Source organism: Populus trichocarpa, chromosome 7 (genome assembly GCF_000002775.5).
Source record: "Populus trichocarpa isolate Nisqually-1 chromosome 7, P.trichocarpa_v4.1, whole genome shotgun sequence".
In the NCBI taxonomy this organism is placed as follows: domain Eukaryota; kingdom Viridiplantae; phylum Streptophyta; class Magnoliopsida; order Malpighiales; family Salicaceae; genus Populus; species Populus trichocarpa.
The window spans coordinates 10,977,724-10,996,238 of NC_037291.2; the positions used below are offsets into that span (position 1 = coordinate 10,977,724).

At 33.3% G+C, this 18,515-nt stretch overlaps 2 protein-coding genes across 2 annotated transcripts; one reads left to right on the top strand and one right to left on the bottom strand.

The window, feature by feature from the left end:
• Positions 1 to 4,271: 4,271 nt before the first annotated feature.
• LOC7457121 (uncharacterized) lies at positions 4,272 to 7,149 on the bottom strand. Its single transcript, XM_002309968.4, has 6 exons — positions 6,864 to 7,149; positions 6,282 to 6,605; positions 6,142 to 6,191; positions 5,626 to 5,694; positions 4,788 to 4,920; positions 4,272 to 4,578 (listed from the first exon to the last, which is right to left on the bottom strand). Exons 1-6 carry the CDS (start codon positions 6,970 to 6,972, stop codon positions 4,562 to 4,564), a joined length of 702 nt encoding a protein of 233 aa, XP_002310004.1. The 5' UTR covers positions 6,973 to 7,149; the 3' UTR covers positions 4,272 to 4,561.
• A 1,765-nt stretch (positions 7,150 to 8,914) lies between these two features.
• On the top strand, positions 8,915 to 9,628 carry LOC7456938 (60S ribosomal protein L26-1). The gene has a single exon (XM_002310557.3). It carries the CDS (start codon positions 9,006 to 9,008, stop codon positions 9,444 to 9,446), a length of 441 nt encoding a protein of 146 aa, XP_002310593.1. The 5' UTR covers positions 8,915 to 9,005; the 3' UTR covers positions 9,447 to 9,628.
• The last annotated feature ends 8,887 nt before the right edge of the window (positions 9,629 to 18,515 follow it).

Consider the following 18,515-nt stretch of genomic DNA (forward strand, 5'->3'; position numbering starts at 1 on the left):
TTTTCCAAAATTATCTTTATTGAATTTTTTTTTAATATTGAGCTGGTTGAGAATTCAGCTTTAACTTTCCCCACATGTTTTGTTTTTATTTTTCTTTTTGCTTTTTTTTCCAAAATTGTCTTCTTCTTTTTTTTTTTTAATTTTTTGTGTTTTTTTCATAATTGTTTTTGTTGATTTTATTTTTTTAATATGAAGCTGGTTGAAAATTTAGTTTTGTAGTTTTTTTCCGTTAAACTATTGTGGATTGCTATAGTGTTTCCCCGCATGGTTTTTTTTTCGTTTTTTTATGATTTTTTTGTTTGTTTTCCAGAATTGTCTTTGTCGATTTTTTTTTTTCATATTAAGCTGGTTGATAATTTAGCTTCGTAGTTTTTTTTCTTTAAAACACTGTGAATTGCTACAGTGTTTCCCCACATGATTTTTTTTTGTTATGATTTTATTCAAAATTATCTTTATCGATTTTATTATTTTTAATATTGAGCTGGTTGAGAATTACAACTGTAAATTTCCTCATGAAACACTATAGATTGCTACAGTGTTTCCCTGCATGGTTTTTTTTCCTTTCATTTTTTTTGTTATAATTTTTTCCAAAATTTTCTTTGTTCATTTTATTTATTAAATATTAATATGGTTAAGAATTTAGCTTTGTAGTTTTTTCCTTGAAAACATTGTGGATTGCAACAGTTTTTCTCCATAGAATTTTTATTATTTTTTCCACAAATCCACGACAACGCACAAACATGCCACAAGTCCACGGCATCACGCAGGCATGGCATCTAGTTTGTAAGAAAACATGTAAGATTTATAGAAATTATTAAAAAAAAAATTATTGATAGAGAGTGATTATAAATTTCATAATATATACTAAAATATTTCTCTACTTGCCAGTCTTTCTATACTTGCTTGTGAATGTATTAAAATCATTCTATATTTCATAGTTATTAAACCCGGTCTGGGGGTTGATCCTGTCAAGGGGTCGCGTTCCGGGTTTCATAGTTATTAAACTTTTGTATCCCATATTGAAAAAACATAATTTTTTTTTTGGAACATAGAGTATATATACTAATGGGTTTCAAATCTCACATTGAAAAAATATAACTTTTTTCATGGGAACATAGAGTATATATATGAAAGGGCTTCAAATCCCTTTCCAGCGCCCATAAAGGTCATCTTCGGATAGCACGTCAGGCTAATTCCAGTGGCCAAAAAGCCCCTTCCAAGGAGGCTTTAGTTTCGTATCAGTGTCTTCTCACTGGATATGTGGCGCGTGCACTGATAAGAGGTTTGATTTGTCACCGTCTATCATTTCTTTTTTTTTTCTTTTTTCTTTCCTTTCTCTTTCTCGGTGTTTGTGTCTTGCCACCTAATTTTTCAAGTCAACCCTTAAACATCTGTTTCTTTTTTATTTAGTCCCTGCTTTTTTGTTATAATTTTTTTTGTTATAATTCATTGAATTATATTTTTCTTTTGATTTCATTCTCATTTAATTTTTTGTAGTCTAAGATAATTTTTAGAGTTGCTCTTTTTTTTCGATTCACTCACCCTCTATAAAAGTTTTTCCTAATAGATTTCATTCTCATTCTCATTCTTTCAATTGTTTTTTATTTTAACCTAGCTTCATGAGGTTTGCATAAGATTGTTATAGTTTTTTTTTTGTTTTTTTAAACTAATATTTTTTTATTTCATCATTCAATATTTTTTTTAATTGAAAATTGAGCTTTATTTTTTTTTCATGCTTTCTATGACCTTGGTTTTATCATTTTTTATTATTTAATTTGGTTACCTTAGGTCTTTTTATTTATTATTCTTTTTATTAAATTTATTTTTTAAAATAAATTTTATTCTTTAATTAAATAGAATTGACTTATTGATTATAGATGGATGTTCACTTCATTTTATTTTGTTTAGTTTACTTTTCTAGGACGTTGTTGTAGCGACTCATGCAACTTCTTCTTATGTTGTTGTCCAAAATTTTGTGATCAGGTTTGAACCGTCTCATATAGCTTTTTTAGTGATGGACGATGTCCACAATAGAATAAGAATAAGTTGCCAATGATCTTTTTTTTTTCTCTTGAGTATAATATGGATGATTTATTTGTTTTGGTTAATTGTTGTCAAATGTTTATTTACAGTTTGTCTGTTATTACTGTTTATAATTTAAATCAGATTATTAAACTACTTAATTTTATTACATCCAATCAAATTGATGACTAAGTATTAGGTATTTCTTACTCTTTTTTTATAAATAATATTGTCATCCAAGATTTTTTTTGTGTTCAAAAATTTTTTGACCGCACATAACATAACACATGTTAATAATCTAGTGATATAGAAAAAAAAAATTCACCCTCGTTTCTTGCGGAAAAAAAAACAAATTGACATCAACACATTCCCGGCAACTTCCACCGCTTCATCCGTATTTGTTTGCTCAAATTCGTGATCAACTTTTTACACACAAAAAAAAAAACGTTAAGGATGGATGTATTATGAATCAATCCATGTTGTTAAAAGATTAAATCCAAGTTGTTAAAAGATTCACAATAGATATAATAATTGATGGTTTATATTTTATAAAAAAAATAACGAGCATAATTAAAATAAATATATAAAAATCTTTTTTTATTATTTTTTTATTATTGTATTTTATTTAGAAAAATTTACAAAACATAAATAATACTTCGTTTTAACTCATTTTTTTTATAAAGTTTGATGTTTTATTTGATAGGTATGAAGACCAATAAAATTAAAATGATGGATGTATTATGAAGATAAAATTAATTTTATAGTTTTGATTCAATTTGTTATTACTCTTACCCTCTTATCCCATACAAAGATTGTTCTATATTTGTGCAGTAAGTTATTCATGCAGTCTTTCGTGTTTACAACTAATGTATGGTAGATTAGGGGGGGGGGGGGGAATTATATATCTTGGTGTATTAGTTTTGACTCAGAAAATTATCCTAGCTAGGCCATTGACTAAAGCTCTTGTATACTTTTGGAGGATGAAAGGTACTGAATGGTGCCAACCCAATGCTGAGACTTGTAATATTCTTTTGAGAGCATTTGCTCAAGCTCGAAATGTAAATCAAGTAAATGCTTTATTTAAAGATCTTGATGAGAGCATTGTTTCGCCTGATATATAAACATATAATGTCGTGTTGGATGCATATGGGGGAAAATGGGATTATCTGAGAAATGGAAAATGTACTTTCTCGCATGAAAAGTGATCAATGTAAGCCTGGCATTATTACTTTTAATTTGCTGATTGATTCATATGGGAAGAAGCAAGATTGCTTGTTGCCTTAAACGTGACGTTCTAGCTATGGACCTTACCAATTTACATGCAAGATTTAATGCTGCTTCTCCTTCCTTTTGCTACCTAAAAAACCAAGCCAGATAAAGTGAGATCATATTTCAGCAAATTGCTGTGGCTGGAATGGTTTTGGTGTTTTGACTAGTAGAATTCCTTTAGCATGTCGCAGACCTCTCCCACCAGGACGCTAAATTATTTCATCATGTAACTTGACGTGATAAAGGCAAGCCCTCCTGAGATCCTTCATATAACTTTCTCTGCTTCCTTCTCACTTTAACATATGAGGTAGCTTGGGGCTACAAGGGGAGGGGAAGAATGAGGAAAACGGCAGTCAAGCTAGGATTATACTGGTCCTTCGATATCTACTCGATCATTGTGGGGAAACCTTGAACATGGGGACTGTCTTTCCACAATTGACAAGATAGTATTTATTTTTTGGTGCAAGACAAGAAAGTACTGTACAGGCTTGTTTATATATAAAATGGTACTGTAAAAGCGAAGTTTAAATTAGATACCCATGTTTTTTCTTCATTAATGGTTCATGGCAACTTGCAGCTATTATATGACTGCGGCTGTTTTAGCCTTCACAAAGACCGGACTTGGACCATTCGACTTGGGACGGCCAATCTGATTGCCGTTTTCATTCCCTTGGCAGAGAAAGAAATCCATCATTTGAACTGTCAAACTACAGATGACAACAGCAAGTGTTGAAGGTGCTGCCAATTGGGTGCTGCATTGTTGGCCAAAAAGCAGTCTGCCACAGTTTAATCATGGCTATATTAACGAGATATTATTCTGGTTTTCCGCTGCAAAGCTGTACACAGATAACAAATGATACCAGAAAAGAAGAAAGAGCCATCACATCTAATGAAGTTAGCACGCATGGGATGGGATGTTAGCTCATGATCAAGGTGTTGTCAAAATACCCAAAATACCAATTCAATGCCCACATCCAAAAGAGATCAACTGCCATCATTCTATTGAATCCCAGCAGATTAATTTCGAATAAATAGGTCCACATCTTGTAACTATGAGGTCCATTTAAGTGAGAAATTTACACGGCAGATTGTCAACAGGCGAGACTAGTTTTCAACTAAGAATAACCACGAACATACATAGCAATGGGAATTGGATACCGTTTCTTGGGTTACACTACACGTTTGTACAAGCACAGAATACTTTAGAACCGATAGGGTCAGTGAGTGCTGCATCTTCTAAACAATGACTAATTGGATGATTTAAATCCTGTCAATCCTCGTCTGACTCTGCAAACAGCATTTTGTCCATCAGAATCAAAGTATGACAAACATAATAATACAAGGGAAACAAGGTCAATTCTTTTACTAAGAGTTTTCAGACTTGAACAACTTTCAAAAGTATGACTTAATAAAGGGCATGCTCATCCATTCATCCATGCAGTATGAAAATCAAACATTGCAAAGGCATTGAATATACTTTTGCATTAAAAGCATACCATGTATGGCTTCCATGTTATCTTCCTTGTAGACACCGAGAGGTGAACCCCGCACAGAGAGAAGCATTTCACCAGGTTTGGGAAGCCTTAGAGTTTTTGGTGTCATGCCAATGGAAAGTCTCTGACTGCTGACCTGCATCAACAATGAAGGCATGTCAGACACTGGACATTTTTGGTGATTAAAATTTAAGAAGGCAAATTGAGTTGCCATCTGGATGCAACATCAGATCACATAGATGCAAAAAGAGAGAATGAAACTCCTTAAGCTTCAATGTGATATTCATTAGAACCTTAAAAAAATAGCTCATGAGACATGCCCTGGATCAGTCAATTCATAGCAATGGAGCTGCCTAGCAGCCCACTGAAAATATCATCCAGGGGAAAAGGCTTTCATGAAGACTTTTGTGCAACAGAAACATGCTTTCCTAATGATTCCAAATATTTCCACCTGAATAGGGTCGCAGGCTATATGTTATGAAAGACTCAATTGCCAACGACAATTTGATTTGATAAACAATTATCTAAACTTCCAACCACCAATTAATAATTTTCTCAATGCTCTTGACTGCTCCAAGAGTTTTTTCATCACAACATTCAATAAAACACTCTAGGCAATGGACAGCATGGTTGGCGCTGGCAAAATGCTTGGGTGACGGACAAGCCACTCAAATACAGCTTGCAGCTTGCAATACATTACTGTAAGAGAAGCTAAAGAAATTTATAGAACCTAAAAGGATAGTCATGTCTTCCACTTGATCATTTATGTTTCTCGCACAACTTAATAAAAGGAAAAACAAGAGGATGAAAATAAGTTACAGATCGTGGAGAAGCTACTAACCCCAGGAGTTTGGAGACCATCACCATCATGCATCCCAAGCATCTGAAAATCAGATTGACCCTCCAAAACCTATGAAAAAGAAATGTTAATTGACTTATAATAAAGAATGGAAGTTTGCCTTAATCATTAACACCAAGAGGTGTGGATGACCTACAAATGCATGCCTTTACAAACTTAATGCATAAAGAAACATGTTTAGCTATATCTGAAAAAAATGGACTTTTTTTGTAAATGAAAAATAAGGAAAGAGAAGGTTAGAAATTTTTAATTTCTTCACCGTTCAAGGAGTGTGCTAATTAGGTTCGAACTACGGACTTTTCATCTTCAAACAACACACATCAACCAGTAAACTTGTTTTAATGATAAGAAAACCTTCCTACCACTGCAAATGCAACAAATATAACAAGGAAAGATAACTCTTCACACCCTTCAACTAAGGAGTCGAATGGTTGTAAAAAAAACTCTGTTTCCATTCTAGTTTCATAAAATAAAAAAATAAAATTATATAAAACATACAAAGTCCGGCATCTGCAAATGATCAGCTGCGCCAAATATGCTTGTTTTCACTGCCACCAATCAAGCAATCAATGTCAGATAGGCGACTAACTTCTATAAAAACAAATTCCCATCTCCATTCTCCATTTTTTTTGTTTTACCTGCATCGCTTGATAATCCAAAATGACCAACAGGTAAGTTAGCAGAACAACTGGGATAAGCCATGGACAAACGACGTAAGAGAGAAGCATTAATGTTCCCCCCATCTGAAAAACCATCAACATTGTCATTAAACTTCACAAGAAACTCTCCATTTTCCTCATTTCTTTCAATAGACAAGTTGGGCAGGTTTTCTTTAAAAAACTGCAAAACAGGTGTTTTCAGCTGTTCCTTAGTAAAATACGATCGCAGCAACCGCAATTCTGTTAGCAAATGCTCGATTCCCACATCACGCATTGCCCTAATTGCCGCAATTTGACGCTCCACTGCACAAAACAGATTCAAACCTAAATTTAACCTCAGAAAAAAAAAAAAAAAAAAACCTACGTTTTTGTTTTATAATTCAGATACGACTGACTGCTTAAAGAATAGCTAACTAAGTAAAAATCAACCCAAGAAGAATATGAAAAAATGGGTTCATAATCTCCAGCGGAAACCCAATTTCCTTTCCCTCAATTCACTGCTAATTTACTTGAAAATTGAAAAAAAAAATCAAAGAAGCAGAAACTTGAAAAAAAAAGCACCTGCTTGGTCAATTAATGGGAATTGTTCGGGTTCTTCAACCTGGGGCTGGTTCTCTTGTTTACTCGAGGCAGATTCTTTGACAGTCTTTTTCACTCTCCCTCTAGCCATAATGAGCCAAACAGATCTTAAAGAAGCATAATACAGTAGGAATTAAGCAATCAATTTGAGAAAATGTGAAGGAACAAAACCACAAAGGATCTGTTGATTTTGGAGTGGCAATGCATTTTTTTTATCCGTTTCGGAAATTCAAATCTTGTTTTGTTAAAAAGGAGAGGGGGAGTAGAAGCCCTAAACAGAAAAGCACAAGATCATCAATGGCAAATACACGCGGCCCATTAATCCAAGCCCATCATCACAGAATTTTGTTTGTGTGACCCAACTAAACTTGCCTTTTCGAATTCAATCCAATTATTGTTTATATATATATATATATATATATATATATATATATCTAGAAACATGGTCGATTTGAACAGTGGCTTGATATCTTTTCGTCTGCCTTCTCGGCGATGGGGGCACTTCTTCTCTGCATTGACATCCACTTGAGATGAGGTTTCAAATGGTTGTTTTTTCCTCAAATTTACAAGTGTGGTCTGTTTCTTCTCTAATAAAAGCTAGACATGTTTTTTCTTCTCTAATGCATAAGGAAACATGTTTTTGTTCTCGAATTCAATCCAATTTTGTTGTAGTTCATGCCTTCAAGAGCTCAGGAATATTATTCAAGATTCTACGAAAGATTTTCTTTTCTTTAAATACTGAATTCTTCAACACTTGGAACAATCATCTGGAATAATGTTTATCAGAAGTTTCAGAGAGATTAAGGGTAAATACTTAGATAATCTTTTAGCTGTAACCATGAAGAAAATTTTGTTAGTCACTTCACTTGTTCAAGATCCTATTATAGAAGATGATAAAAAATCAGAAAGCACCAATCTTTAGTCTTCTGTTCTTAATTACAGATTTAAAGAAAAAGACAACAAAGATTGTCAAATATTAACAACTAAGAAACTCTAAAATTCCACCATCATGTGATTGAGCAAAAACAAATTTAAGGGCAAGCCCCTATCGCATGTTTTCTTTTATGTTTTTTAATTTTAATTAATATCATTCCTTATTTTATTTTATTTTCCTTTTTATTATATTTTTTATTCACTTTTTTAATTAATATCATCTCTCCTATTTTTTAAATTTATTTAGATTAGATTACATTTTTAAATAGTTGTTATTTTTTTTTTATAAATTTTCAAAAAGGTTGATGCAATTTATCTAACACTCTTTCTTTTTTATATATATAAATAAATTATATTTTTATGATACATTTATAAAAATAAAACTCATTTATTCTTGGAAAAAAAGAATAATTTTGAAGATGAAATAAAAAGACCTTCAAGATTAAAAAAATAGGGTTTAATATTTGTATATATATCTAGAAAAATATCTTTTTATTTTAGTATTTTATTAAAACTAACAACTCTTTATTGGTTTATCAATTTATAATTTTTTTTTGCTCGTGTATTTAAAAAGAATCATGATATTTAAAAATGTATTTATAATATTAATGTATTATTTTATTATATTTAAAATTAAACTAAAATGTTACCCGCAACGACTTGATAAGACTAGTGTTGACTCAATTATTTGTACAAGAAAAAAGAAAATAGACAAATAAATTATTTTGTAAATAATTTACTGGTAAAATTGGAAAAAGAAAACTAAGAAACTGCTTGGAAAATGTAGTGCAAACCGTGTTTTTAAAAAATTTTAATTTTTTTTTGCTAAAATTTAATATAATTTGTATATTTTGGATTGTTTTGATGTGCTAATGTAAAAAATAATTTTTAAAAAATAAAAAAAAAATATTAATATATATTTTGATATGAAAAATTATTTGAAAAATAACTATAAAAGATATTATAAAACAAGCCAACTTAGAGGCCATAAAATCAAATCAAATTCCAGCCCAAATACACAGACGCAGGCCCACCCTGGGAGGCCACCAAAAACTAAAAACCCTAGTCCCTCACATCCTTTCACCCTATATAAATGCCTTCAGTTTCCGTTCCTCATTTCGTCTCCGCAGCGCCACCTCTCCCAAAAAACCCCTAACCCCCGCAGCTGCAGTAGCCACAACAACCGTCACCATGAAGTACAACCCTAGAGTCTCCTCCTCCAGGCGCAAGAACCGGAAGGCCCACTTCTCGGCGCCCTCCTCCTTGCGCAGGATCCTAATGAGCGCCCCACTGTCCACCGATCTCCGCCAGAAGTACAACGTTCGATCCATGCCTATCCGCAAGGACGATGAAGTCCAGGTTGTTCGTGGGACTTATAAAGGACGTGAGGGCAAGGTGGTTCAAGTTTATCGCAGAAAGTGGGTAATCCACATCGAGAGGATTACACGTGAGAAGGTGAATGGGTCTACAGTTAATGTCGGTATCAACCCGTCCAAGGTTGTTATTACCAAGTTGAGGCTTGATAAGGATAGGAAGTCTTTGTTGGATCGCAAGGCAAAGGGACGCGCTGTTGGAGATAAAGAGAAGGGCACTAAGTTCACTGCTGAGGACATCATGCAGAATGTGGACTAATTGGTTTGTCTGCAATGAAATATTTAGTTGGTTTATGTTTACAAGGACGAGGTTTTGAATGATTTAGCTATTTTCTCGATACTACTAGTATGCTATCTTTTTTGTTAATGCTTGGAGACTTTAAGGTTTCTACTGTGACCTGGATTTTGTTACTTTCTGTTGAGGCTTTGTTCTGGTACTCTTATTGTTGTCTTTTTTTATTTTTTACTGCTGAAAGTGTAATTGGGATTGTGTTTGTTTGGATCCTGTAGGTTTAGACCAGAACTGGGTAGCTGGGGGTTTGTGGCTTAAGTAGCTGGGTTCTTGCATGTTATTGCGTATGCTTTCGAGTCTAATTGGTTGAAACATTAGTAGGATTTTTGTTTTGGTCTATCATTTATGGGTTTTAGATTGGAATTGGAACTAGGTAGTTGCTCTGAATGTAAGCAGGGATAGGGCTAGGAATTTGGTAGGGTGTTGGGACAGTGGTTTGTTTTTAATTAGGTTTTTCAATTCGTGTTAGGAATTGGTATGCATTTGGGTCTAGGTTTGTACTATAAACGTTTTTTTTCTAATTGGTGGTCTTCACTGTAATTCTTAAGTTTAACATATAAACATGGGAATATATTTGGAAATGTAGTAGCTTAGGCTAAAATTAGAATGGCACATTGCGGTTTTAAGAATGCAGGAGAATTTATATGCCAGTCTCAAATATGTAATTTGTGATTGTTTGAGTAAGAATTAATTGGATGCTAGAATTAATTGGATGCTACAAACATGATTCCATTGCATGTAATTTACAAGTTCATATTGCTTATGAGAAGTCTTCATGATTGCAGAGTTGGATTCTCTTATGATTGTGGGATTGAGAGTTTTTTTACGTTATTAAGTCATCATCCTTGTTGATTTTTTTCATCTAGTATAGATCATGAAAACCTTGAATTGCAAATGATACGGTAGCTCTTGCATGGGCAGGCTTGGTGATTTATATATTTTTTCATCTAATTGTATACTATAATCATAAGTGGATTTGTAGATCTTTGTAGTGTTTTTTAAATAAATCTTTGTAAGTATACAGAAACGAGGTTTGTGATCCTAGACAGTTGTTGTTTGTACCCTACAACTTAAACTTGACTGTGTGCATTTTATTGACAAGAAATATATGCCTTTTCAATTATCTCATGTTTCTTTACATTTGGTGGTATCTCAGTATAGTTCATTGACTATTGGAAACAAAACAGTTGTTCGTCTTTGAAGAACACCTTTGACATAAATGACCTAGGATTGATTGCAATTGTGTCTGCATGTAAACTTTTGGCATATTTGTTCATGCGTTGTTGCAGCTTTTCTATTCATTTGTATTAGTTCTGATTTGGGTTTATATCTGTAGTAAGTAAATTGTGTGGTAAATCAGATGTGTGGCCTATTGTTTGAGATTCTTGATGTTAAGGGTGATGATATTCTAGACGAGCGATGAATAGAGAGCTCTGCTGAGGCCAGTTAGCGTGCAATTTTATTAATGTCAGGGTTAGGGTTCCACTGAAGGCAATATATATAGCTTTCTAGTTAACTAGAACATCAAGATAGCACAATTATTTGAAGTTTTCCATGATTCCCATAAAATGAGAGTAGCAATCGAGTCGATATCCATAAAATCCTGCTGCGACGGGGAAGTGAATTTTTTCTCCGTCTGCTTTCAGCTTTGGAGTAATTTTTCATTTCTTTCTCCGCCCCCCGCCTTTCACCATGTATCATCACAACAACAACCTGTGGCGACAAATACTTAATCTTAGAGACTTGCACAGGCCTGCGCCGATTTCACCTCCATCATCAGCTAAAGATGCCAATCCTTCATAACCATTGTATATATCAATCTCTCTAGTCATGCTAATCCTGGATCGTTCAACCAAAGGCTTTTTGATGTCCTTGTAAGATATATTTGTTTTCCTTTATTTATTTTATAACAATCAAGTCACAATTTAAACATAGCTCATTTACGAGATGAAGCGTCGACCAGATTTAGGGTTCCTAAATTTAACAAGCTGAATTCAAGACAAGCTTGAAAAATCTAACAAAATTCAAACCAATCAAGCCTCATTCTTGTGTTCGAGGCTCGTTGAAGATGATCTTAATTTCAATCTTCCTAAATTAGGGTTCCTAAATTTGGGGCCTGGAATCTGAGCACATCAAAGTTCGGGCGGGCTCGACTCATCTGTAGTCCTACTATCGATTTGAAAATCATGAGCAGGCAACAAAAATGAGTTCAAATTAATCCAAGCATGAGAAGGTTCCAGGCACACATCCAACCCAATTTCATAATCTTACCAAGATCTAGGGTTCCCAACCTGTGGGCTTTTCCTCTAAAAAAAGTCAACCGTGGGTAATTCCTACTAATTTACTTATTTAAGCGTCCATTTCCAACCTAGCAGCAGCAACAACAACAAATTAGATTATTGAGCTGTTGGAATTAATTTTAAAGTTTAAATTCAATTTATCCTTTTCATTCTGTATGATTTATTTATGATATAGTTATTATTTAAATCTCTAGAATTATCCCTATATTAGTATAAATACATGTATTGAAAGCATTATATTCCAAGTTAAAGTCTACATGGACTTCCTCTCTTATAAAAATGGTATGAAATGAATAAGATATGTTTCATTTATTTTAGCTCATCTTTTCTTTTCAACAAAGTGGTATCAGAACTACTTTGATTTTTTCTTTCATCGCTCACATTCAAGTTTAAACTTTATCATGTATAGTTTCAATCAAGTTTGAACTGTTACTCTTAATAAATAACTGTTTGATGAATTTTAGTTAATAACATATCTGAAGACTTTGCAAGAACTCCATTTGAATACACTGTGTGGGACTGCAACACCCGTTTTTTCCCTGCCGATTACTGCAGCTTCATTCTTTCGGATGGATCCGCCATCAACTTCGCCCATATCTCTGAATCGAAGAAAGCATCACCAAACAGTCTCGACGAGGGCGCTGTACAGCTTCTGGAGGCAGCTGCTTGAGCATCAGCCAAGCCGGGCTTCAAACCTTCATTATTAGGATCAATATCGAGTCATTTCTTGTACGTAGAGGCAACGTTTTGGATTTGGTGCAAGCATTTCAGTCAAATAGGAATACAAGCATTGCTTGAATATAGTTTTCGTAAAAGTTTATAAAAAGTGTTTGATATTTTATTTTTAATTGCTCAATGATTGTTCAACCCATCTACGTTATTTATAGCCAAACATCATAGCTTCTAATAAAATAAAAACTAACAAAAATAATTCTAATTTATATTAAGATAAAATCTAGGTTAGTTGATTCATTCAGAACTCAATAACTACTTACATCAAATATTCTAATCCTTCAGCTTCTATGATACCGAACCAAGTCAGGTCTGAATTTGATCTTAAAATATCTGCTAACTAGTTTTTCAAGATCAGACATGTTTCTCAAACCATATATCAAGACAAGCTGAAATTTTACATGGAAATACGAAACACATGGAATTATATTTTAATAAATTTTCAAGTCAAATGAAGTTCAGAAACATATTATTTTAGAGGGTCGAAGTTACTAGACAAATCTTGTCAAATCTATTAGACTAGATCTTTGTGTACTGTTTGTGACATATATGAGCTACAAGTGTAATTTGGTTTCGATTCAAGTTGTGATGCAAACTATACATCTCAAGTTTTCCAACCATATATGGTAGGCCCATTAATTCATTCAGACGAGAGAGAACAACGTGTTTGAAGTCAGCACTGAAAATATGTCAAGATTGTGCGAAAATTAAATATTCGGGCTACATAGAGGAATTTTAGCTTGAGATTTTTTTTTATTATCCCATTTTATTTATTGATTTAATTTTGGATAATTATTTTTAATTTGAATTTGTTCTGGATCATTAGATATCGTTTAGGGGTTTATTTCATTATTTGATTTATGTTAGTTGATTACTAGTTTAGGCCTATTAGCTTACAACCCTAAAAGGGTCCTTTAGGGTTAGTTAGAGGAGACTATCTTATATTTTTTTAGCTGCAAATTTCAGTAGCAAGTTAGAGAATAAACGTGACTTTTTCTTTTATTTGTGGTAAAACAACCTCTCTTTACAGGGACAATGATCATACACTGACTTCTTGAAGATTAACTAACTCCAATGCAACATTCACATACTTAGGGTTCTTAGATACAAGGTTACCACTGGAACTAAGTCTTTTTCTAATACCTATGGTTCTTAGGTACAGGAGTTACCTTTGGGTCAAGGTTTTATTAAACTTGATTTTCAGCTTTCCATATTATTATCTACTTCATTAGGGGTTGCTTGACTACGTAATTAAGAGATTCACATTAGTTGGTATCAGAGCTAGTCTCTAAAAATCAAGTTATTTATTTTATTATTTTTTTAGTTTTGGCTTCCTTAGCTTTAGTTGTCTTTGATTCGGTTTTTGATTATTTTGTGTCTAAAGCTTAGTAGTTTGTGTCTAAGGTTTCTTAAAAATAATGATATTATTTTAGTTTGTTTCTATCTCAGAATATATCAGTAGCATAAAGAGTAAAAAAAAACAGAGAAAAGAACATCCAAAAGTCATTTTTGTCAAATCTACCACAATACACAAACAAGGGAGAATTTAGACCAAACCAATTCTGAAAATTCTCAAATTTTATATATTGATTCTAAGATTCCTAACCGCACCTCATATAAAATTTAAGCTCATTTTGAGATCTTTTGCTATAGTAACCAAGGTCGGAATTAAAACTTGTCATAATAAGTCAGATTCGTATTAAAAGGGAATTTCAGGTCAAATAAATTTAGAAAATTCTAAACTTTTATATGCTGGGTTTTAAGGTTCTCGCATCCCATATAAAAGTTGAGGTCATTTAGAGTTCGTTTACTATATGAACTAAATTCAGGATTGGAACTTGTCGTAACGGGTCTAATTCGTGTCTGTAATTCAAACTTGTTTTGCTGCTGTTATTTTTCGATTATGGCAATATAATAATATCATAATTAATATATTTATGTGTCATTTATTTTTTTGTATAACCTTTGCATCTTTTTTCTTTCGTGTCTTCAAAAACATCTATTTTTTGTACAAATTCACTTGTTACTCGTGAAATTGTAATTATAGTTTTTTTTATCTTTACTTATTTTTATATTTTCTTATGTATTGAGTCATATACACATATTTGAATACACTGCTATGACTGTTATATTTGGAGTTGATTTCAATTTTACAAGAGTTGAAGAAAGGTGAGACGAGAGGAAAAAGACGTAGCAAGCATATTTGAATAAAGAGCCTATATTTGAGTGAAACATGAGATGAGTATAACATGTGAGGGAGTGGGTGCGGAATATATATTTCTTGCCAACTAACTAATTTTCAGATTCAAAAATGTCGGAGGCAAGCAACAACATGACACCATATAGAGGAGACAATGAAATTGTAACTCAATTACGCATTATGATTCAACTGATAGATCAAATGACCAATAAATTTAGAAATAGGTTGGATAGATTGAAGAGGCAATATGTTAATATCATAGTAGGATTCAAATTAGACTTGAGCAAAGAGAATTTAATGTTAGGAAGGTTGTTAGGCGAGTTAACACTAGTGTGGATAAGTTTGTGACTAATAATACGGATATGAGTGATGCTGATTTTGAAGAAGTGTCCGTGGGACATGGGGAATGTTTTGGAAAGCAGCGGAATTATTAGTTTGAAGGGGAAAAATATGGAGATAATTTTGGCCAAAGGGGTAATTATAGGTACTGGGACCATAATGCTAAGTTAGGTAGAGATTATGGTACAATTAAGTTGAAAATACCAGCTTTTCAAGGGAAGAATGATTCAGAAGTTTGTTTAGAATGGAAGAAAAGGTGAAGTGGATTTTTTATCATAATTATCGGAGCCAAAAAAAATCAAGTTTGTTGTGATTGCTTTTACTGACTATGTCAATGATTGCTTTCCAGTTCCGAAACATATTATTTCAAAGGGTTGAAATTACTAGACAAATCTTGTCAAACTAGACCTTTGTGTACTGTTTAGAACATATCTGGAGCTACAAGTGGAATTTGGTCGCGATTCAAGCTATGATGGAAACTAGACATCTCAAGTTTTTCAATCATATAATATAGGCCCATTAATTCATCCAAACGAGAGAGAACGACGTGTTTGAAGTCAGTATTGAAAATATGCCAAGATTGTGAGAAAATTGGATATTTGGGCTACATGGAGGAATTTTAGCATGAAAACTTTGTTTTTAGTATCCTATTTTATTTATTTTTTTAATGTTGAATAATTATTTTTAATTTGGGTTTGTTCTGGCCCATTAGACATTGTTTAAGGATTTATTTTATTATTGAACTTATGTTAGTTGATTACCAGTTTAGGTCCATTAGCATGCAACTCAAGAAATGTCCATTAGGGTTAGTTAGAGGAGACTATATTATGTTTTTTTAGCTGTAAATTTTAGCAGCAAGTTGGAGAATAAACGTGAGTTTTTTTTTTTGTTTGTTTATGGCAAAACAACCTTTCTTTGCAGGGGCAAAGATCGCACACTAACTTATCGAGGATTAACTGGCTTCGTAACATCATTCACATACTTAGGATTCTTATATACAATGTTATTTTTTGGTCCAAGTCTCTTTCCAATACCTTTGGTTTTTAGGTACAGGGTTACCTTTAGTTAAGATTCTATCAAACTAGATTTTCAGTTTTCTAGATTATTAACTATTTTTTTAGGAGTTGCTTGACCACATGATCAAGAAATTCATCGTAATTCTAATATTCTAATCCTGATAACTTCTATTTTTTACTTTAAATTGAACTCTACGGTAAGAAAATCATTGGTTCTTACAAGTATAGAGCCCCCGTAACAATGATAAAAGAAATTACAACCGATATTTTGTTTTTTTACTTTTAAATTGCATTCATTCATTATATTTGACTTAGAAGAACATGGTACTGAAAATGGAAACCTTCAAAAATTGTCAATGTCCTTCATCTGAAAGTTTCAGTCTAAAATCTGACAATTTCTTAGCAAGAAAACAACAAAAGAAAAGTGCGTGAAGTATGCTGCAGCTCAGCATCAACAACCTGTCCAGGATTCGTGGATCGATGGCCTGCTAATACTTTTTTATAGAAGAAAATTAGAGAAAAGATTCTATGAATTCACTAGTGGAGAGGAGCGATAAAGAGGATTCTATGCTATCATGTATTGGATGTCCAGAATTCTTCTACTTAAGTGTTACTAGTTCCATTGCATCTGTACAAGTTTAGGACTCCTTCAACTAAACATTGCATGCTAACCTAACCATGAAAGTGACAAAAGCAAATAAATAAAACCCAACGCAAGCAGCCATAACAGTATACAGGTTGTGATTCCAACTCTCGTGAGTTCTATCATGTGAAATCCACATGAAACTTACAAATGTTTTACAACTTGGAACCAAACCACCGGAAAATCCCTGTTACTTTTGTTGTGTAAGAGTTTTTTTTTTTTCTATTTTTACACTGCAATATTGTTGAACAGGTTATGGGTGAGGCCCGCCATTAATGAAGTCTAGAACGGCATCCTTACCATCTATGGTGGAAGCAATAAACGGTGGATATATATATTTTTGCCTTTGGAAATGTTGTTACGTGCTTGTGTCACCAGTGAACGAAAGCCCTGCCAAAATTGACCAACCAACAAAGCCATTCCATGCAACCCCATCAAGGCGGAGATATCATTTTCTTCCTGGATGATGGAAGACAATGCTATTTGGTGAAGCAATAAGTTTGGAAAAAAAAAAAGAAGAAGAACAAGAAACCCTGGTCATTCGGGTCACTCCCCAACTACTAGTAGTCCTCGTCTTTTCGAGCCATGCCTGAACAGCCGAACACCTTAGTGGTTCGGGCCAACCTCAAATGACCAAGAACCCTAGCCTGACACCCTTCGAGCTCGACAGGCTGATCACGATATTTTTGGGCCTCAAATCAGTAATCCTACTGAGACACGCACCTCAATGTGTTTCTTGAGTTTCAAGAGGTCAGAGCAACATCTCACATCGTTTACTGATGCACGCTTTGCGCACCTCCAAATCACTCACTGGTGCTCTTAGCATGCACCAAATTCTGTATACAAAACACCACAATCAATGGCAAGCACTAAGCTCCTCGTTAATAGTACAACCACTAATAACTCACTACAAACTCCATGCACCACGAGGTATTTGCCATATCAATATTCATGAAGTAAGCTGGCATGGTCAATATTTATAAATTAACCAAGCAAAGCATTCAAGTTCAATCTATTCGAATTCATTCAAGGACTTCACACCAGTACATTCACGCATTCCCCAAGTTTTTCTATTTTATATATATATTATTTTCTCCTTCTATATTTACTAATTTAAACCATAATTAACTTGTTTTTGCAAGAAAACCCTAACTCATAGAGAAAAACCGCCCAATCACCTTAAGCCAAAATGCAGCCAAAGAAAACCCAATCCAGTGTGAAGTTGGTGGTACAGCTTCATCACTATTTGTAAAAAAAGATTGCATGTCGAGCCCATCTTTCCTGTTTCTTGATTCATTGTCTTGCACCAATAATTTAGGACAAACAACAAGATGTGTGGTACCCGCATTTGCTGTCCATGCAAGCAAATGGGAAAAATATCCAATAGCAAAGCGAGATTTGTGATGGAATAAAGAGAACGCAATAAATCTATTTTGCCTACCCATACATTAAAAGAAATAGTTGTTCACACTTCACACAAACTATTACTGCTATAATGACACACGGGGAGAAGCACAAACTTGTTTGAAAATACCCTTATATCATATACATATACATATACATATGAATAGAGGAAGAACAGTAAGGGCAACACGAAAAACATCAGACGATGTAAGAAAAAATAGAGGAAGAAAAGAATGAGTCCATGACAGATAGTTTACCAAACAGGAGAAATTTAAACAAGGGAGAGCTACTCCAAGATCATAGCCTTCTAAAAAGAACTATTCTATTTTCTCCTGATGCGTAAAATGCTTTGAACACCCCAAATTATGATGATTTCTTGTGTATATTTGTAAAAAGACGACA